General features: G+C 43.6%; 1 protein-coding gene across 9 annotated transcripts in view; it reads right to left on the bottom strand.

Annotated features, from left to right (window-relative positions):
- ADGRL3 (adhesion G protein-coupled receptor L3) overlaps positions 1–22,613 on the bottom strand; it is a 2,099,109-nt gene that overhangs the window by 1,187,955 nt on the left and 888,541 nt on the right. For all 9 annotated transcript variants that reach the window (XM_075863876.1, XM_075863871.1, XM_075863866.1 and 6 more), the window contains exon 14: positions 10,705–10,913. In XM_075863876.1, the coding sequence (XP_075719991.1) occupies positions 10,705–10,913 (209 nt within the window). The remainder of the gene's footprint in view (positions 1–10,704; positions 10,914–22,613) is intronic.

Below are 22,613 nucleotides of genomic sequence, written 5' to 3' on the forward strand. Positions count from 1 at the left end.
AAATCCCTCGAAGAACAGGCCTAAGAGATGAAAAGAACTGATATATAACCGTTGGGAATGTTGGTGAGTGAATTGAAGTTTTGTGTAGTGCATGACCGATTTGGAGGAACTTGTGAAAATCTCTTGCAGGGAGAGAATAAGTACAGGAGATATGTTCAAACGTGTGTAGGGAATCTCCAGAGTATAAAAGTCCAATTGTCTTTACACCTGCTACCTTACAATTACTGAGATCCAGCTTAGGAATATGTGTATTCAAGAATTGTATGGGTAAATGTCCAAGAATAGTCATATCTAATGCGGAGGTACATGTACAAAGCGATTTCCATGCAGAAATGGAAGCTGAAATACTGGACAATTTATTAGAAACCTTGTAAAGGGGCGATGATGACATGCAAAATAATGCATTTAATGGGATCCCCAAATGTGAACTTTCAATGTCCACCCACCGTTTTTTGTGTGTTGTTCCACTAAAATTTAGTTTGATCCAAAATAGCCGCCACGTAATATTTTTTAAAATCTGGTACTCCCATACCGCCTTTGGTCCAGGGTCTAGTCATGGTGCTGAATCTAATTATAGGTTTCCGCCCTGCCCAAATGAAGTCTGACAAAATTTTCTGCAATTTTGCAAAATAAGCGTTGGTCACCGGCACAATCACAGTCCGAAATACATACAAAATGGAAGGTAGAAGTAACATCTTGACAATAGCCAGTCTAGTAACCCAGGTAAATAGTGGTTTATTAAATTTCTGTACTAATTGAGACATCTTAGACAACAAGTGTATATAGTTACACCCGAAAAAATATTTATTGGAGCTTAGAGAAATACCCAAATAAGTAATACACTTATCTTGCCAATCGTAAGGAAAACTCGCCTTCAACGAGGATTTAGTTAAATGAGCTATACCTACATTCAGGATTTGCGACTTAGAAGGCTTAATTTTATAGTATGATGCATTCCCAAAATGAATAATGATTTGTTGGACAGCTGGAATGGAACCAATAGGGTCTGTTATAGAAAGGGGTTTAATTTTAATCGTTTATACTTGTTACCTATAGGAATAAATTTTGCACTATAATTATACAAAGTAAATTTTAAGATCTCCCATTTATCATTTGTACCATTATTTGACATTAGTTCTTCCCAGTCTATGTCCTGAATTGCAGCCCTCATCCTGGGGAAATTGGCCTTCTTAAAATTAAGTGCTCTTGCCCTCCCAGCCTGTTTGCGTTTTTTACAGTATAGGTAAAATATAACTATATTGTGATCACTGTTACCGAGGTTTTCACGAACATTGACATTCCCAACAAGCTCATCATTATTAGAAATGACCAGATCCAACAGGACTTCACCTCTAGTTGGGTTTTCCACAAACTGGCACATAAAATTTTCCTGCAACAGGTTGGGGAAATTTCTCCCCTTCGCAGTTGAAGCCGAACCATGACACCAATTAATGTCCCGGTAATTAAAATCTCCCATTATCACTATAGTACCCCCCCCCCTGTGCTGCCTGCTCCATCTGTTTATATAGCTGACCTTCCAGCTCCTCAGTTATATTGGAGGGGTCTATAGATTACACCAAAAGTAATTTTTTCAGTGTTTACCTCCCTTTGCATTTCCACCCACAAGTTTTCAACCTCCTCACAATCTTTACCAACTATTGTCTTTTTCACACTCGCCTTCATTTCACTTCTAACATACAGTCATACAGTCATACACCACCACCTTTCCTATTTGCCCTGTCTTTCCAAAACAGTGTAAAACCCTGTAGATTTACAGCCCAGTCATGTGAAGAGTCTCGCTATGTTTCAGCAACACCAACTATATCAATATGTTCCTGCATCATCAAGACCTCAAGCTCCCCCATTTTACTTGCTAGACTTCTGGCATTTGTGAACATACACTTTAACTTGCATTTCAAATTGCCACGTTTGGTATCAGAAATGTGATTATTTAGGCATTTTTATTTTCATTGCTGTTTTGTAACTAAAGGATCTCCTTATCTTGTTGTCTAGTCCTCTCCCCACAGTCTATTTCTCCCCCCACCAATATAGTCTGACCCCTCTCACCTATTTTCTACATTGACATCCATCCTCAGCCCTAGTTTAAATACTCCGCCACCCCAGCTAGAATTCTCTCCCCCAGCGCAGCGGATCCAGGAATGTGATGTCTCACCGGAGATGATGGCCACAGGAATCGATAGTTTGGAAGAGGTTTTGACGTGTAGAGACGTTCCACCTAAAGTTGCCTCTCCAACCAACCCTAGGTGCTGGAGTTTCCTGGTTTCTGTGGGCATTAGCGCATAAAATTACCCTTAAGACCACAATACAGACATAATCCAGGAGAGCGTCTGGGCTGTTTCTCTTGTTCGGGCAACTGGACTATCTACATGAATAGGGTCTTCAGGTAGCGCACTAGGGGAAGGCAATAGTGGTCTCTGGGCCGGGGGTGCTGGTCTGTGACATCCGCTCTCCTGTCGAACCTCCAGAGTACGCTCCCGAAACCTGATGTCAACCTTAATGGCCAACAGGATGAGGGCATCCAAGGTAGAAGGAAGGTCGCGTACGGCAAGCTCGCCCTTGATATGCAAGGACAGTCCCTGCCAAAAGGTCGCCACCAATGCCTCATTGTTCCATGCCAACTCTGTTGCCAGGGTATGGAAGGAGATAGCATACTCTCCTACTGTGGAGCCCTCTTGCTTGAGGGTTAGCAGAGTGGCCTCCGGCAGAAGATGTTTGGCCCGGTTCCTCGAACACGGCACGGAAAGACTGCAGGAACAAGGCTAGGTCCGAGGATACATGTCCTTGTTGTTCCAAGATGGGATTCGCCCATGCGAGGGCCTTGCCAGCGAGGAGGGAAATTATAAATGCTGCTTTGGCCTTCTCAGACGGGAAGAGATAAGCTTGTAGCCTAAAATGAACCATGCATTGGTTGATGAACCCTCTACAGGCTCTGGGATCACCATCATAGAGAGGAGGAAGAGGCAGTGGAACTGTGGATCTGGAACAAACAGGGAGAGCAACACGCAGTGGAACAGCAACAGTCTCTGGAGGAGGAACCGGAGGTGGAACAGTGATTTGATCCATACGGGCCATGATAGATTTTACAGCCTCAAGGAGTTGATCCTGACGTGTCCGTCGGTCATGCAACTCCGTCTGAATCTTTTGAACTGCCCAGCGGGTTCCATGCCCTGAGTGTACTGTCACGATCACAGGGCAAGTGGACCCACTAGGCCGCTCTGCCGTAGCGCAGAGGCAGATGGCCAAGTCACAGTCTATGAAAGAGTCTATACAAGTTCGTAGCACAAGGGTACCTGAAATAGTCCAAACAGTGGCTGAGGCTTTAGCACGAATGGAGGTGGGTGCAGCCGGTTACGCCAGACGTGGCGGATGAGACTGGATGCGGCAGATGACAGCAGGTGCAGTAGGACACGACTCAAACACTAACAGGCTCGGAACAAGGACACAGCACGGGATAAAGGATACAGGTAGCAGGGCACGGGAAACAACAAGAACACTAAGGGACCATTTGCAAAGACTAACATGGGATTAACTAACAATGCTCAGCCAAGGATCAGAAGGGCAGGGCCCTTTTTATAGTTCATGGTGATCAGGGAATAATTATTTACATATGTGCGTGCTGGCCCTTTAAGGCCGGGAACCAGCGAGCGCGCACCCTCTAGTGATCATTACGGGACAGAGCGGGCACATGTGCTGACGTCTCTGTGGAGGAGCCGCCTGCAGGACAAGGAGGTAGGTTAGTGAAGGTCGCGGTCCGTGACCGCGGCCGTAACAGATAGTAGGTTGTTATATAAAATGATGATCGTAAAGGAGCAATAATAATAGATTTATTGCATATATTTTGTGTTATTATAAGATATATAATGTACTTCTATATTGGACTTTGATAATACTGTATACTTATATATATATATATATATATATATATATATATATATGTATATATATATATATAATAACAAAATGTGAGAGATTCTTTTTTTATAAATTCTTTTATTTTACATTTTTCAATAATAAAGTACAAACAAAGGGACGTACACACGTCGGCTCGCAGGCCATCAGAGTATAAAAGTGCAAATGTAAGAGACGGCAAAAAGAAGATTGGAATAAAACAAAGTATGGCAACATGCGGTCAACATAACAAGCACATGTCGGCCATCCGGACATAATGTCAGTAGATATAATAAAATACTTGTGTAGAACATCAGGTACTGTAATACAAGAAAAGATGCAGAGAAGGTATGGGAAGGAAAGGATTAAAAAAAAGGAGGGTGGAGAGAAGCCGAACAAGATGAAAATGATTAAGATGCACTAAAAGTTTTGAATTCCGGAGAGGACTGAATTATACTATATACATTTTTTTTATTATTTTTTTATATTTTATTACAAAATCTGAGAAATAGTTTTGTAACAAAAATATTTATTACGTCAGGATCTCTTATGATTTAGTCATATATCTGATTGACTTGTTTTTAAAAAATGTCATCAGGATTTATTAGATTGTTACTTTTTCGATAATACAGTATATCAGGTATACCTCCTTTTAGGGCAATTTAATTTGACTGTGATCTTAACCATTGTCTTATATCTCTATAATTTCACTGTATATATTATATTGTTGTATATCAAAGTGCATTGCAATCCACTACATTCAATATACCTGACTTCAACTAAGTGTTGTACCATATGAATATTTAATATTTTTTATATTTGTTAGAATAAAATGTAGAAAGTTGTTTTATAGAAAAATTGTAAAATTACATGTTTCATTGAGACCTGTTGGACTAGTACGTGTCAATGTATATATCCAATATACCTCTCTTTGAAGCAATTTAGTTTTAATATGTTCTTCATCATTACCCTCTATCTCTTCAAGAACACACCATTTTAAGTCAAAGATTTTATGTTTCATTTCAAAGTAATGTTTGGCTACAGTAGTTTTGCCATGTTTTTTTTGGGGGGGTTTTTCAGTTAACAATATTATTTGATCTTTGATTCTTTTGTTCAAAAGTTTTGATTGCTGATCGATGTTCGTTTATGCGCCTCTTTACAAGACGCATTGTCTGACATATATAAACTTTACCGCACAGACATTTTAATAAGTAGATCACGTTCTTGCAGTTACAGTTGTAATAGCTATAATGCAGGGAAGAGAAGAGAAACAAGCGGAATTAGGGAAGGGGCAAAGAAAAGGGGGAGTATTTTAGGGAAACCACTGGGAAATAGGCACTCGTCTCAGCATTTTATAAAAGTATCAAAATGTATTATCAATTAGTTAAAAAATGACAGGAAATAGCACAGACGCTGCTTCCTCGTGGTGTGTATTATCGGTAACGTATGACCTCGTTTGTCATGTACATATGCTATATGCTTATATTTTTTAGATTGGCCTCTGCATCTTTCTCTAATTAGCCTAATTGTTGGTTGAAGTATTGTAGATAACTTGCATGTAATGTATATCCACATATATTGCACTTGGCATATGGAATTAGTATTACATTTATGCACTTTGAATAATTGTTTTGTAATATGGGTTGAAACTCATGTCTACACACTGTATTTTTAAAAACTGTGCATCAATTAGACTTGTGTTAATTATTAGGTGTACCTTCTATTTATACCTGACAATGTGTGTAATGTGCCACAGCTTGAGAAAGGTTCTGAGATGAACCGAAAAATCGCTGAATAAATCCACCCTTTTTTCAACTATCTTGAAGTCCTGGTGCCGTTACTTTGCTCTATGGTTTTTGTGCATTCAAGTTGGGGAACGGATTCATCCTCTGGTAACCTGCATATGCCCTAATGTATAGTTTTTTGGAGTGCTGTGTTCATTTACAATTGGACTGTATACACTGTGTATATATATATATATATATATATATAGAGAGAGAGAGAGAGTAGTGTTAGGCGTAGGGCATTGGGTAGCATTAAGTATAGGGCGTTAGTTAGGGGGGCAATTAGTTAGAAATAGTTAGGGCTAGTGTTAGAGAACATTTATTAGCGTTCGGATTATAGTGTGGTAGTTTTAACGTTTATATATTTAAAAAAAATAGAGGTAAAAAAATAGTGTAGGGTTAAGTTAGCGTTAGACTTAGGGCATTAGGTAGTGTTAAGTGCAGGGCGTTAGTTAGGGGGACAATTCGTTAGAAATAGTTAGTTAGTTAGTTAGGTTAGTAAGATTCGCAAGGATCAGCGTCTGTATACGGCAGAAGAGGCCTAACCCATGATCTGCTCGGATACAGAAAGTGCAAGTGAGACTGATGAGTAATTTTTAGTTTTGTCATCGTCCACTGGCACCAGTGACGAGGAGCCACAGCCAAGGCACCGCTGGCACGATTGTCCACCTGGCACTAGTGCCATTGATCCTGATTGGGTGCCCACAGAGTCATAAACCCTGTGTGTTCCAGAATTTAATTCTGTGACGCACATCCAAATCGGCATCGAGGGGTTTAGGGAGGAGGACTTTTTTTTTAAATATTTCTCTCAGAGGAATTATTAGTCCTAATGGTTGAGCAGACCAATATATATGCTGCTCAATTTATTGCCAGTCACTCCACCTCTTATTACGCCAAAAATAGTGTGTGGCGACCAGTAGTTGTGGCAGACATTTTAACATTTAGGGGCCTCCTATTGAACATGGGTTTGGTTAAGAAACCCACAATTAGGTCTTATTGAACAGCTGATGTCCTGTACGACACATCTTTGTACAGGGAAGTGATGACAAGGCAGCGCTTTGAGACCATACTGCACTTCCTTCATTTCGTGGATAACACCCTTTGCCCACCCCGAAGTGACCCCAGCCATGACCGGCTTTTTAAAATTAGGCCACTTTTAAATTATTTAAATGGAAAGTTTTCACAGATATATACCCCCGAAAAAAATATTGCCGTGGATGAGTCCCTAGTCCTTTTCAAAGGCCAGCTTCAATTCAGGCAATATTTTCCAAATAAGAGGGCCCGATTCGGGTTAAAAATTTATAAATTATGTGAGAGTGACTCGGGCTACACTCACAAATTTAGGGTGTATGAAGGGAAAGACTCCCAAGTTCTCCCTCAAGAATGCCCCCCATCACTCAACATCAGTGGGAAGATTGTATGGGACCTTTTGCACCCCCTTTGTGATAAGGGGTACCACTTATATGTGGACAATTTCAATTCCAGCATACCCCTCTTCAGATGCCGGTCCGAGAAAAAAACTGTGGCTTGTGGCACCTCATGCCACAATCAAAAAGGCCTGGTCAACCAAAAATTTAAAACTGGGGAAATCAGGGGACTTTGTAATGAGGGCTTGCTGCTTGTCAAATTCTGTGACAAGAGAGAGGTCCTAATGCTTACAACTATTCACCCAGACAGCAGCAGCCACATTCCTGTACGCAGGAGTAGTAGTACTGTCCATAAGCCTGTGTGCATACAGGACTACAATAAATATATGGGTGGGGTGGACCTTGCAGACCAGATGCTGCAGCCCTACAGCGCTGTCCGGAAATCCCAGATATGGTACAAAAAACTGCCCGTTCACCTCATCCAAGTGTCCCTATAGAATTCATTTGTGATTTTTAGAAAGGCGGGGAACGAGGGATCCTAACTTGAATAACAAGAAAAGGTGATAAAAAATCTTATATTTGGAGCCCAGGGGAGGGGAGGGTAGGGGTGGCATCATTAAGTCAAGCCAGCAGAATTGTCCCAGGACATTATTTCCCATCCGAACTGCCCCCTACTGCCAGGGGGCGTATGTTCTAAAAACGGCATACAGAGGGAAACCAGTTACCAATGTGACACCTGCCCAGAGAAACCAGGGCTCTGCATTAGGGAATGTTTCCAGGTGTACCAAACAACCCTAAATTTATAATTTGATTTTAAATACTTTTTATAGCCCTTATGCACTTTCTGACATTTTTCTAAATTTGGATTTATTTTTTTTAACTTCACCTTTTATTACATATTATAGCCCACATATAAATTGGAATACAAGAAAAACTGCAAAATAAAAAAAAAAAATTATCACTATATCCCTATATAAATACCATTAGGGAAAGATCCCCACCAAAAAAATAATAATTCTCGCTATACCCCTAGATGAATACCATTAGGGAAATATCCCCCACCAAAAAAATATTATTCTAACTACACCCCTAGATTAATACCCTGTCCTGTAAATGACGTATTTGTGAAAGAAAAAAACAAAAAAAACTATATTTTATTTTTTACACTATCTTTGCATTAATTCCTGCAACAAAATGTGGCCTTTAACTACTCACTACACCCCTAGATGAATACCTTAGGGGTTTAGTTTTCAAAATGTTGTTACTTTTGGGGGTGTTACAGCGTTCTGCCAGCTCAAATCCTTTGTAAAGAAGGAGTGGGGCCTATAAGTCATTCAAGCTAAAATTATGTCCTGAAAACCATAGAGGGGTTCCTGTCATTTTGGGTCCCACGATGAGGCCAGGCAATGGATTATGTCCTAAGTGTTTTTGAAAACAGTAGAAGCAGCGCAATAAATGTTGGGGTGCATTTTCTCAGTTTCATGTACTGTGTACAAAAAATATGTCCTATAAATGACACATTTGTAAAAAAAAACCAAAAAAAACAACTAAATTTTATTGTTTACACTGTCTTTGCATTAAATTCAGCAAAGAACTGTGGGGTCAAAATACTCACTACACCCCTAGATAAATACCTTAAGGTATTAGTTTTAGGGGTATTCGTTTTCGTAATGGGGTACTTTATGGGAAGTTTCTATCGTTCTGGAAGCTCAAAGCCTCTCCAAATGTGCAGTGCGGCCTAAAACATTTTCAAGCAAAATATGTGTCCTGAAAGCCTCCAGGTGCTCCCTTCCTTTTGGGTCCAGCTGTGTGTCCAGGCAGTGCATTAGGGCCACAATTGGGCTATTTTTGAAAACAGGAGAAACAGGGTGATAGATTTTGGGGTGTGTTTCCTCATTCTCATGTTCGCCTTACAAAGAAATCTGTCTTTAAGATGATACATTGGTGAAAAAAGTGGAATTTTTTTTTTTTTCACATTATGTGCATTAAATTCAGCAAAAAACTGCGAGGTCAAAATACTCACTACACCCCTAGATAAATGACTTAAGGGGTCTAGTTTTCTAAATGGGGTCATTTATGGGGAGTTTCTATCATTCTGGCAGCTCAATTCCTCTCCAAATGTGAAGTGGGGCCTAAAACATTTTCAAGTAAAATATGTGTTCTGAAATCCACCGGGAGCTCCCTTCCTTTTGGGCCCTCTCTTGTGTCCAGGCAGCATATTAGGGCCACAATGGGGGTATTTTTGAACACAGAAGAAACAGGGTGATAGATTTTGGGGTGTGTTTCTTCATTCTCATGTACGCTTTACAAAGAAATCTGCCTTTAAAATTATACAATTGTGAAAAAAGTGGAATTATATTTTTTTACACCTGCTTTGCATGAATTCCTACAAAAAAAGTGATGGGGGTCAAAATACTTACAACACCCCTTAATAATTACCTGAAGGGGTGTAGTTTTCAAAATGGGGTCATTTATGGGGGTTTCCATCATTCTGACACCTATGAACCTCATGAAACTTGGCTTGGTGCAGGAAACCAAAATGTACTTCAAAACGTATAAAATTATTATTCAATTTGTAAGTGTTCTAAGATGCTCAAATTTTTTTATTTTTTTCCAAAGTGCAGCCAAAATGGAGTAAAGAGATGGAAATCTATATTTAATAAAAAAAAATTGTACACTATGTATGTACATATGTGGCATATTGCAGTTCAAACTAGGGAAACATTTTAATTTTTACAAAATGTCTTACATTTTTTAATTAATTTCTGCAAATCGTATCAGTCTACTTTTACCACTATAATACAGTACAACATGTGACGAAAAAAGGATGTCAGAATTACTTGGATATACTAAACTATTGCAGAGTTATTGTCGGTCATTAAGTGACAGACAGGGGTTAAATACAATGATGACTGTCTTTCTTTTTTCTTTTTAGCATGAATGCACAGGTATACACTATTCTTCCCACTATGTAATGTGTGAACTGTTTTCTGTACCATGAACTATTTCAATGCTATGTTTTTACTTTTTCATGACATATTTACAAAATAAAATCTTTGATTAAAAAAAAAATAGCCTTTTGAAATTTTCATGAAAATGGGAGAAATTGCTGCTAAAGTTCTAAGTCTTGTAACATCCTAGAAAAAGAAAAGGACATTCAAAAAACGATTCAAACATAAAGTAGACATGTGGGAGATGTTAACTAGTAACTAGTAACTATTTTGGTGGTATTAATATCAATTGTACAAGCAGATACATTAAAACTTAGAAAAATGCACATTTTTGCAAATTTTCTCTACATTTCGGTGTTTCTCACAAATAGATATTGAATTTATCAACTACATTTTTTCACTAACATAAAGTCTAACATGTCACGAGAAAACAGTCTCCGAATCACTTGGATTGGTAAAAGCATTCCAGAGTTATTACCACATAAAGGGACACATGTCAAATTTGAAAAATAAGGGTCTGTCGGGAAGGTTAAAAGTAGCCACAGCGGGAAGGGGTTAAATAATACACAGTTTTATTCTTGTTGTGGTATTACATAAATATATTCTCACCCTTTTGTTTACTACATTACTCAAATGCAATCATTTTTATTGTATATGCACATTTGTTCTACAGAAAAAAACAATACCACTCACCTTAATGTGTTTAACAGTAAACATCACTGGTTCAGTTAAATACAACTTGCTAGTTGATTCTTTATATACTGCAGCAGTAATAACAGGAGAATTGACAACAACTGTATGATTTGTGGTCAAAGCTTCAACTCCCAATTTTATGCTGGCATTCTCCGTGGACAGATAGCACCCCAGGTTATTGTACAAGACAAATACTACTCTTATCTCACCTATAAAAAAAAATAGAAAACATTTGGTACTTTCATATAGCAAAAGGCTGACATACTTAAAGGGAATGTCTCATTTATTTAATTAATTAAATATTTTGATTTAAGAATGTAAACAAAAAAATAATGTGTTCTTTTTTATGTTGTTGCCATTTTTATTTTATTTATTTTTAAAAACTTCCATGTGGGCTGGTCTTTGGAGTCATGCAATCAATTCCACTATTGTCTGTACAGACAGTTCAGCAGGACGTGTGATTAATGGTACATAGCTGCAATGCATGAAAGAAAATTACCATAGACTATTACAGTCTTCAGGTAGTGATGGAGTACAACCTCCTCACTCATAGACACTAACATAGTCTTAACGGTGTGTATAGTGTTGATACATTGCCTTATGTAGCACAGAGCGGTCATGAAATCATTCTGTCCCAGTTTACACCGCAGAGCTTCAGAAAATAAGAATTGTTAGCCTATTGTATCTACTTTAGTAGTCTATGTGAAAACTGAAATATTCACAAATCTGATTTAAATAATGCAGAATTATCTGATGATACATTGCCTTTTAGATTCCCATTATTTTTGGTCACTCAAACATCATTAGACAGTAGAACGCCCTGGATTGAAGTACTAGACATAGTAATGTAAAAAAGTACTGGCCTCTTCCAACTGTTCAAATTAGTGTATACTGTAATACCGGAGAAAACCAGTGAATTTTAACAAAAACCCTGCTTACCTAAGAATTTTGCTTCCCAACTTTCTAGCCACAAAGTCGAAGTTTTTTTGTTTGTTTTTTTTTACAGCAAGATGTGGATTTTTGTGAGTAACTAGAATTCTTAAAAATGCACCTATATTATGTTCTTCTGATCATATACAGAGAAACAGACACTACTCCACTTCTAGGAGTTCTCAGACTAAAAATATAATAACTTAGATCAAAACCTTTGTAATGAGAAATGATCAAAACAGATAGTGTTAAGGCTCTTTCGTTTCACAACACGTTGAAAGGATTACCAGGTCAGTGAACTTATTTTGTTGGAAGGTCACTGGTGTAACTTGTTTGTTTTAACATTGGGAGGAGGGAAATCTTGAATTGGAAGTAGGATGCATAAAAGGGATATAATATAATTTTATATTATACTACAGTATCTGGAATTTGAGACTTTTATCCAAAATGGCAAAAGGCAAACATTGGCTGCGTAATTAAGGGGTTAAAATTGGAAGGCTGCACTTGCCTATCTCCAACAGCACCATAAACATTGAATAGAGAAGTAGTGCGTACATGTGACCACCGCTCCATTCAAAAAGGGGGCACGGGACCCTCAGGACCTTTGTTCTTGCAATCAGTGGGGGGGCCTTTTTTACATTGCATTTATGAACTATTTTAATTGTGTAAGTAGGAAAAGCGACCGACATAAACGTGAGTCCTTTTGGCCTCTTGCGGGCTTGTATACGTCGGTATACCTTTTTTTTTCCGGATGAAATACCATAGGAGAGACTTTCCCTTGGGCCAGAGTCCACGGGCATCATATCCCACTGTATGCCATACAGTGGGATACATGGCAGATGTCTACCTCTGGCAGAAGTCCACTGTAAAAGTGTATTATTTTGCCTTTCTCTGGATCAATGCTGCAGTATAATAGGTTAAACTAGACCTGTGTTTGCTTTTTTTCAACCTTACTCCAGGTAACACTTAGGCTATGGTCACACAGGGCGGATACGGTGAGTAAAAGCAGTGTCTCCGCCCTGGGAGCCGCAGGGAACTATGAATTGTAGTGCAGTCTTTCAGCCAGAATGTCCATGCAAAAAACTGCACGTAAAATAAGAAAAAAGTTTCATACTTACGTAGCCATGGCGACGTGTCCCTCATCCGTCCTGCAGCCCAGCCACCTGGGATGACGTTTTATCTCATGTGACCGCTGCAGCCTATGATTGGCTGCAGCGGTCACATGGGATGACACATCATCCCAGGAGGTCGGCCTGGACGAAGAAGAACAGAATTCTGGGTAAGTATAAGATTTATTTGTTATTATTATGATTTCCGATTTTTGCAGCGTAATCGCAGCTTTTCCGACGCAAAAATCCCAATATCTGCTAAACCCGTAACAAAGAAGCAACTATTACGCAAATACAATTGACATGCTACTGTCATGTCCGTCAGTTCCAATCTCCCCCTGACAGCCGCAGCCACGAGTCGGCGAGCGCTGGCCCCAGTCTCCTCCTCAGGAGACACCAGCGCTCGCTTTCACTCACCTCAGCCGGATCCCGTAGGGTGCGTGCACACGCTCGTGCCCACTCTTAAAGGTGCAGCGCGCACCAGACATTAATAAACTATCAGCCCATGAGTCCCTGGACTATAAGAAGGGTTCAGCCCCTTGCTTCTATGCCTGAGCGTTGTTGTCGTATCCTAAGTTTGTCTTGCAAATGGTCCCCTAGTGTTTCCTGCTCCCAGTGTTTCCTGTTCCTTTATCCTGATCTAGTGCTGTGCTGAGCTGTTGCCGTGCTGTGCTGTATATCACGTTTGTCATGCTGCTCCACGCCTGACGTCTACCTGCTGCTTAGTCCCAGCCAAGCCTGACTTGCTACTGTCTGAGCTGCCACAGGTACCCTATATGAACTATAGACTCTGACCTGTGCCCTGTTGGCCAGCTGCCATACCGCCAAGGCGGTACGGCCCTGTGGGTCCACAAACCTAACGTGACAGTACGCTCAGGCCATGGACCCCGCTGGTCGACCCGAGACCAAGATGACGTCACAAGCTGCCGTTCCTCCTGCTACACCTCCTGGCAGTGTTGATCCACGTTTCTCTTTGCCACTTCCTGACCGCTATGATGGAGACACGAAGACCTGTCGTGGATTCTTGAACCAGTGCCAGATCTACTTCAGTCTGTATGCAAGTGCATTTTCATCTGACGGCGCAAGGGTCACCTTCATCATCTCTCTCCTCACTGGCAAGGCCCTTGATTGGGCGAACCCTATCTGGGAGAGACAAGGACCGGAGACCCGCCACTTCCAGGGCTTCCTCCGGACTTTTCGCATGGTGTTTGAGGAGCCTGGACGAGTCCCGTCTGCAGCAGCCTCCTTGATGAACCTACGCCAAGGAGACACCTCCGTGGGCGAGTGTGCCATCCACTTCCGCACCCTGGCGGGAGAACTGTTGTGGCACAATAAGGCCCTGGTGGCTAAATTTTGGCATGGCCTGTCCCCTAGAATTAAGGACGAGCTTGCTGCCCGAGATCTGCCGTTTACTCTAGATGATATTGTCTTTCTGTCCACCCGGCTTGATATGAGGATCCGAGAACTGTTCCAAGAAGCTCGGCAGGAGGGAAGCCTCCCTAGTCTGACTCCATTCTTGCAGCAACCTCTTGTATCCTCTGATGCCGATCCTCATATGGAGTTTGTAAGCGTGGACCGTTGTAAGCTGTCTTCTCAGAAGAGACTACGCAGACGCACTTCGGGACTCTGTCTATATTGCGGCCTCGGAGGCCATCTTGTGCGCCTGTGTCCCCAAAAGCCCCAAAGCCTAGGGTTGGTAGGAGAGACAACCTTGGGTAAAAAAGGACTTCCGTCCAAATTGTCCTTACCCGTGACCATAGTGTCCGGCGAGAGAACGCATCAGGTCTCTGCATATCTGGACTCTGGATCCGCTGCTAATTTCATTTGTAGAGACCTGGTGGATCTTCTTAAATTGCCCACTACCCCTCTGGAGAGGCGATTGACGGTGGCATCAGTAAATTGACTTCCTCTGCGAGATCCAGTTATTGATGTGACCAAGCCACTAAGGCTCCAATTGGGAGCTCTCCACTCTGAGTTGCTATAATTTTTTGTCTTGTCCAAGGCCGTTAACCCCTTGCTGCTGGGCCTGCCTTGGCTCTGACTACATGCCCCAGTTCTGGACTGGAACTCTGGAGAGGTTCTACAGTGGGGTCACAATCGTTGCCTAGGACAGATTTCCCTCGGCTCAGCCTCCTCTGCCTCAGTCACTGGCAGGATTGCCTGGTCATTTTGCTGCATTTGCGGACGTCTTCAGAAAGAAGGAGGCGGAGACACTGCCCCCACACCAGGCGTATTACTGTCCTATCGAGCTGATTCCTGGTGCATCCCTTCCCCGTGGTAGGGTATATCCTCTCTCTTTGCCAGAGACTCTGTCCATGTCCGCCTAAGTTATAGAGAACTTGGAGCGGCGCTTCATACGCAAGTCTTCCTCCCCGGCAGGAACCGGGTTCTTCTTTGTCGAAAAGAAAGATGGTTCTCTACGTCCCTGTATCGACTACAGGGGTCTCAACCGGATCACGGTGAAAAATAAGTATCAATTGCCATTGATCTCAGAATGATTTGACCGTATAAGTGGTGCCAAGTTTTTTCCAAACTAGACATGCATGGGGCTTACAACCTAATCCGGATTTGCCAGGGTGACGAATGGAAGACGGCATTTACCACCCGTGACGGACACTATGAATATCTAGTAATGCCCTTCGCCCTGTGTAATGCCCCCGCGGTCTTCCAGGAGTTCGTTAATGACATCTTCCGGGACCTCCTCTATGTTTGAGATCAGAGACATGTCCGTCAAGTCTTGCTGCGGTTAAGGGAGAATCATCTGTACGCCAAGTTGAAGAAGTGCGTGTTTGAGAGAGATGCTCTACCCTTCCTGGGCTAGATAATCTCGAATAGTGGTCTCAAGATGGATCCTGAAAAGGTAAAGACCGTCCTGGAATGGCCAAGTCCTCAAGGCTTGAGGGCCATACAGTGCTTTCTGGGATTCGCCAATTTTTACAGACAGTTCATCCCAAACTTCTCTTCACTGACATCTCGAATCTGTAACATCACCAAGAAGGGCATGAACGTCAAGGTGTGGACTCCTGAGGCATTCAATAGCCTGAAGATTGCCTTCACGTCAGCCTCTATCCTCCATTATCCAGATGTTTCTCTACAGTTCTTGTTGGAGGTGGACGCCTCCTCTGTCGTTGCTGGCACACTCCTGTTCTAGAGAGGCTCCAAGGGCAAGTCAATGGTATGTGGATATTTCTCTAAGCTCTTCTCTTCCGCAGAACGCAACTACTCGATTGGGGATCGGGAGTTACTAGCCATCAAATTAGCCCTGGAGGAGTGGAGACATCTAATATAGGGCGCAGCTCATCCCATCCCGATTTTTACGGACCACAAGAACCTCACCTACCTCCAGACGGCCCAACTGCTAAATCCTCGTCAGGCCAGGTTGTCACTGTTCTTTGCCAGTTTCCAGTTTGAGCTCCATTATTGCCCGGCTGACAAGAATGGTAGGGCCGATGCCTTGTCCAGGTCTTTCAAAACATAAGACACCATGGAGATGCCACAGAACATTATCGACCCATTCTGCATTGTCTCGGTCAATCCACTGCAAGTTGGGGACATTCCTCAAGGGGGGACTTTTGTGCGCATAGCTGACCGAGGGAGAGTCCTCCGCTGGGGACACGCCTCTAGATTGGTAGGTCATGCGGGGACTCGTAAGACCCGGGATCTGATTGCCTGTAATTTCTGCTGGCCCATGCTGCCAAAAGACGTTATGAAACTCCTGCTCTCTGTGTGCAGCTAACAAGGTCGCTCACTCCAGACCTTCTGGCCTGCTACAGCCATTTCCTGTGCCCGATGCCCCCTGGCAGCATATAGCGATGGACTTTATTACTGACCTGCCTCTCTCTGCCGGATGAAGTACTGTCGAGGTGGTGGTGGATCGATTTTCGAAAATGGCCCACTTCGTTCCTCTGATTGGTCTTCCGTCTGCTCCTCAACTGGCCAAGCTGTTTATCCAACACACCTTCCGCCTGCATGGCTTGCCGCAGCATATTGTGTCTGATCGGGGGATTCAGTTCACCTCGAGGTTCTGGAGAGCCCTCTGCGGACTCCTAAGCGTGAAGTTGGACTTTTCCTCGGCCTACCATCCTCAGTCCAATGGTCAGGTCTAGAGGATCAAACAGATCTTGGAGAACTACCTACGCCATTTCGTCTCTAAGCAGAATGATGACTGGGTGCAGTTGCTTCCGTGGGCTGAGTTCTCTTACAACAATCATACCAGCGAGTCCACAAGGAACACACTGTTCTTCATTGTCCTTGGCCAATACCCACGAATACCTCTCCCGGTTCCTGATACGTCCAAGGTACCAGCTGCTGACATGGCCTTTAGGGACTTTCTACAGATCTGGCAGCAGACTCGATCCTCCATCCTGCTGGTGGTTGACCGTATGAAACGGAAGGCGGACACAAGGAGAAGATACCTTCTCAGTTTCTTCCTGGCACAAATGTCTGACTGTCCTCCAGGAACATTCGACTCAGGGTGTCATTCAAGTTTGCCCCTAGGTTCCTCAGACCCTTCGAGATCCTGCAACGCATCAACCCTGTCGCCTACAAGCTTTAGCTGCCTCCTGCCCTCAGGATAACCAATTCTTTTCATGTCTCTCTCCTGAAACCGGTGGTCACTTAGGCGCAGAAGTTTTCCGGCTGCTTATTCTTACGCCTAGGACAGTTCCTGAACTTTCCTCTGTTGACCATTTTTTTTCTGTTCTCTGGCTCATCTATGACGAGACTGACAAGACTGCCTTTGCCGAGAGTCAGCTGGTGACCTTACGTCAGGGTAAGAGACCCGTTGAGGAGTACTGTTCTGACTTTAGGAAGTGGTGTGTAGCTTCTCGGTGGAATGACCATGCCTTGAGGTGCCAGTTTAGATTGGGTCTGTCGAACGCCCTGAAAGACCTATTAGTTAGCTATACCACTTCTGACTCTCTAGATCAGGTTATGGCTTTAGCGGTACGCCTTGACCGACGTCTCAGGGAACGACGACTTGAACGTTTTTGTGCCTTCTCCTCTGGCTCCACCATGATGGCTCCCGAGGTTCCGTTGCTTCGTTCTTCCACGGAAAACTCAGATGAACCAATGCAACTCGGGGCCTCCGTGTCTCCCCAACAATGTAGAGAGCCCCGCAGGAAGAATGGTCTCTGCTTCTACTGTGGGGATGACAAGCATCAAGTGAACAACTGTCCTAGGCGTAATAGTACTCCAGCCGGAAAACTTCCGCGCATAAGTGACCATCGGGGAGGTCGCTTGGGCGCACAGGTATTTCCCGTAAATATGAAACATAATAAGGTCTTGCTTCCCTTTCAGGTCTCGTTTGAGGGTAGGTCTGCCACCGGCAGTGCCTTTGTGGATTCAGGGTCTTCTGCTAATATTATGTCTGTGGAATTTGCTGTCTCTAGCTATGCCATTGATTGATTTGCCTAAACCTGTCCCGGTAGTGGGTATCGACTCCACTCGCTAATGGTTATTTTACGCAGCATACCCCTGTTTTTGAACTCATTGTTGGCTCCATTCATTTGGAGCAGTGCTCTGTACTGGTGATGCAGGGATTATCGTCCAATTTGGATTTAGGCCTTCCCTGGTTGCAGATGCATAATTCCACGTTTAAGTGGAATACTGGGGATCTTACTAAATGGGGTAATGAATGCATGACAAACGGTTTTTCTGTTAATTTTATTTCTCTCCCTGAGGAGGTGAACACTCTAATTGAGTTTATTCAGGACTTCGCTGATGTTTATTCTAAAAAGGCCTCCGAAGTGTTACCTCCTCATAGTGAATACGATTGTGCAATCGATTTGGTACCATGAGCTAAGCTCCCTAAGGTAGGATATTTAATCTCTCTTGTCCCGAACGTGAGGCCATGAGGGAGTATATCCAGGAAAGCCTGGCCAAGGGCTACATTCGCCCCTCTACTTCTCCGGTAGGTGTTGGCTTCTTCTTCGTAGGGAAGAAGGATGGTGGTCTTAGGCCGTGCATCGATTACCGAAACTTGAATATGATCACTGTAAGGAACCAGTATCCCCTTCCTTTGATTCCTGATCTCTTCAATCCGGTTCAAGGGGCCCGATGGTTCTCTAAGTTTGATCTTAGGGGGGCTTATAACCTTATCCGAGTCAGAGAAGGGGATGAGTGGAAGACTGCGTTTAACACGCCCGAAGGTCATTTTGAATACCTCGTCATGCCCTTTGGGATGTGTAATGCTCCCGCGGTCTTCCAGAATTTCATAAATGCGATTTTAAGAGACTACCTGGGGGTATTTTTTGTAGTGTACCTTGATGACATACTTGTGTTTTCCAAGTATTGATCCTCCCACATTGAGCATGTCAGGAAGGTGTTCCAGGCCCTTCGGGAAAACAAACTCTTTGCTAAATCCGAAAAATGTGTGTTTGGGGTGCAGGAGATACCATTTTTGGGTCAAATCCTCACTCCTAATGAATTCCGCATGGACCCTGCCAAGGTTCAGGCTGTGGCTGAATGGGTCCAACCTGCCTCCCTGAAGGCGTTACAGTGCTTTCTGGGGTTTGCGAATTATTACAGTAGATTTATTGCTAACTTCTCGGTCATCGCTAAGCCTCTTACGGATCTTACTCGCAAAGGTGTTGATCCCCTCCACTGGCCTACGGAGGTGGTCCAGGCTTTTGAGATCCTTAAGAAGTGTTTTATCGCTGCCCCAGTGCTGATTCAGTCTAACCAAATGGAGCCACTCATCGTGGAAGTTGACTCATCCGAGGTGGGAGTGGGTGCTGTCTTGTCCCAGGGTACCAGGTCCCTCACCCATCTCCGTCCCTGTGCCTACTTCTCCAGGAAGTTCTCGCCCACTGAGAGTAACTATGACGTGGGCGACCGCAAACTCTTAGCCATTAAATGGGCATTTGAAGAGTGGCGCCACTTATGGAGAGGGCTAGGCACCAGGTAACGGTCCTTACCGCCCACAAGAATCTGGTTTTCCTAGAATCTGCCCGGAGGCCAAACCCGAGACAAGCTCGATGGGCGTTGTTTTTTATTGTGTTTTTACCCCCAGGTATAATAATATCCTCTGTTGATTCTGACTTAGTCTCCGAAATTGCGGCTGATCTCTGACTCTGCATTATGCGGCCATCCAGGCATCCTGGGTACCAAGCACCTCATTGCTAGAAACTATTGGTGGCCTGGGTTGCCTAAAGACGTTGAGGCCTACGTCTCCGCTTGTGAAATTTGTGCTAGGTACAAGACTCCCAGGTCCCGACCAGCGGGCTTACTATGTTCTTTGCCCATTCCCCAGAGACCTTGGACCCATATCTCCATGAATTTGATCACCGATCTGCCTCCATCTCAAGGCAAATCGGTGGTGTGGGTTGTAGTAGACCGCTTCAGTAAGATGTGCCACTTTGTGCCCCTCAAGAAACTACCCAGTGCCAAGACGTTAGCTACCTTGTTTGTCAAACACATCCTGCGTCTCCATGGGGTTCCTGTCAATATTGTTTCTGACAGAGGGGTGCAATTTGTTTCATTGTTTTGGAGAGCTTTCTATAAGAAGCTGGAGATTGATCTGTCCTTTTACTCGGCCTTCCATCCTGAAACTAATGGCCAAACTGAGAGGACTAATCAGTCTCTAGAGCAATAATAACCTAAAAGACAGAGTCTGACACACCGAAATGTAATTAAAAGATGAAAATTTTTATTGAAACAAATATACAAAAAATAACAAAAGACATATTAAAAGTTAGAGATGATTGCCACAATGTGAGAAGATACCAGACAATGATGCGTGCAAATATAAAGCACAGGAGATGATAAAGATTACACTATATAAATATTAGAAGTGTAGAGTGGAGCTGCGATGCATAATATCTTGCATCCAGACTATTTAGTAAAGAACACAGATAAGTGACACGTTTTGATCAGAACTAAATGCAAGGGTTCAGACACAGCAACCAATTACACCCATATAAAAGTACACTGATGGGTGTATATATTAAGACAACAGCAAGGGAGGCAAATAAAGCCTAAATATGAATGGCTCTAAAATAGAGCACCTTACCCATGTCAGAATCCACACTGTCTGACATCAACCCCTATTTAAGGTGTTTTATCTCTGACTGTCAATATGATTGGGTCTCCTTCATTCCCCTCGTCGAATTTTCCCTTAATAACAGGGTCAGTAACTCGTCAGGGGTCTCCCCCTTTTTCTGTAATTTTTTTGTTTAATCTACAGTTCTCCTCCGTTTCACCTGGTGGTTCCAACAATCCCGAGGTAGATGTCGTTCATCGGGAACGGTGCACAGTCTGGGCCCAGGTTCAGAAGAACCTAGAGGCGTCCCAGAGCATACAAAAGACTCAGGCAGATAGAAGACTTTCTGCTAACCCCTTGTTTGTGGTCGGGGATCTGGTGTGGCTGTCTTCAAAAAATTTGCGCCTTAAAGTTTCGTCCAAAAAATTTGCTCCCCGGTATATAGGGCCGTACAAGGTCATTGAGGTCCTTAACCCTGTTTCCTTCCGGCTGGAGTTACCCCCGTCTTTTCAAATACACAACGTGTTTCATGCCTCCCTCCTGAAACGCTGCTCCCCGTCCTTGGTTACCTTGAGGAAACCTCCGGTCCCTGTTCTCACCCCTGAAGGGGTAGACTTTGAGGTGGCCAAGATTGTGGACAGCAGGATGGTCCAAGGCTCCCTCCAGTACCTGGTCCATTGGAGAGGATACGGGCCTGAGGAGAGGACTTGGGTACCCACCCGGGATGTTCACGCTGGGGTATTGATCAGGAGGTTCCATCTTCGGTTCCCCAATAAGCCAGGTCCACCTAGGAAGGGTCCAGTGGCCCCTCATAAAAGGTGGAGTACTGTAAAGGATCTGCCAGACACAGCTTCTGTGTCGACGCCCGTGGTTAATCAGTCTGCACCTGCTCCTAGGTCTGATAGAGTGACTCGATCTGCTACCACTCAGGCTGGTAGGCTTAGGAGTGGGAGAACCTATCACAGCCTGGCCAGACGGTTCTAGCTCCCACCCTCGGTCTATTTATACCTTCATTTCCTGCTTGTCTTTGCCTGTGATTCTTTCTTGTTTCCTGGCTCTGCTGCTCCTGCTATTACTATTGACCTCTGCTTCATATCAACCCTGGCTTTACTGACTACGCTCCTGCTCTGCGTTTGGTACCTCGTACACTCCTGGTTTGACTCGGCCCATTCACTACTCTTGTTGCTCATGGTGTTGCCGTGGGCAACTGCCCCATTTCCCTTAGCTTCTGTGTACCCTTGTCTGTTTGTCTGTCGTGCACATATTGAGCGTAGGGACCGTCGCCCAGTTGTACGCCATCGCCTAGGATGGGCCGTGCAAGTAGGCAGGGACTGAGTGGCGGGTAGATTAGGGCTCACCTATCTGTCTCCCTACCCCGACATTACACTATCAGCCCATGAGTCCCTGGACTATAAGAGGGGCACAGCAGCTTGCTTCTGTGTCTGAGCGTTGTTGTTGTTGTATCCTAAGTTTGTCTTGCAAATGGTCCCCTAGTGTTTCCTGCTCCCGATGTTTCCTGTTCCTGTAACCTGTATCCTGATCTAGTGCCGTGCTGTGCTGTATACTACGCCTGTCCTGCTGCTCCACGCCTGACGTCTACCTGCTGCCTAGTCCCAGCCAAGCCTGCCTTGCTACTGTCTGAGCTGCCACAGGTACCCTATATGAACTATAGACTCTGACCTGCGCCCTGTTCGCCGGCTGCCATACCACCAAGGCAGTACGGCCCTGTGGGTCAACAAACCCAACATAACAGCTACGGATTAAGAAAACCGCACCGCAGGTCAATTTCTGAGCGTTTTTTTCACTAATCATTTATGCTACGTGTGGATGAGATTTGTTTAAACCTCATTGACTCTGCTGCTACTGTATTATGCTGCCGATTTTCTGCA

Source organism: Rhinoderma darwinii, chromosome 1, assembly GCF_050947455.1.
Source record: "Rhinoderma darwinii isolate aRhiDar2 chromosome 1, aRhiDar2.hap1, whole genome shotgun sequence".
Lineage (NCBI taxonomy): Eukaryota > Metazoa > Chordata > Amphibia > Anura > Rhinodermatidae > Rhinoderma > Rhinoderma darwinii.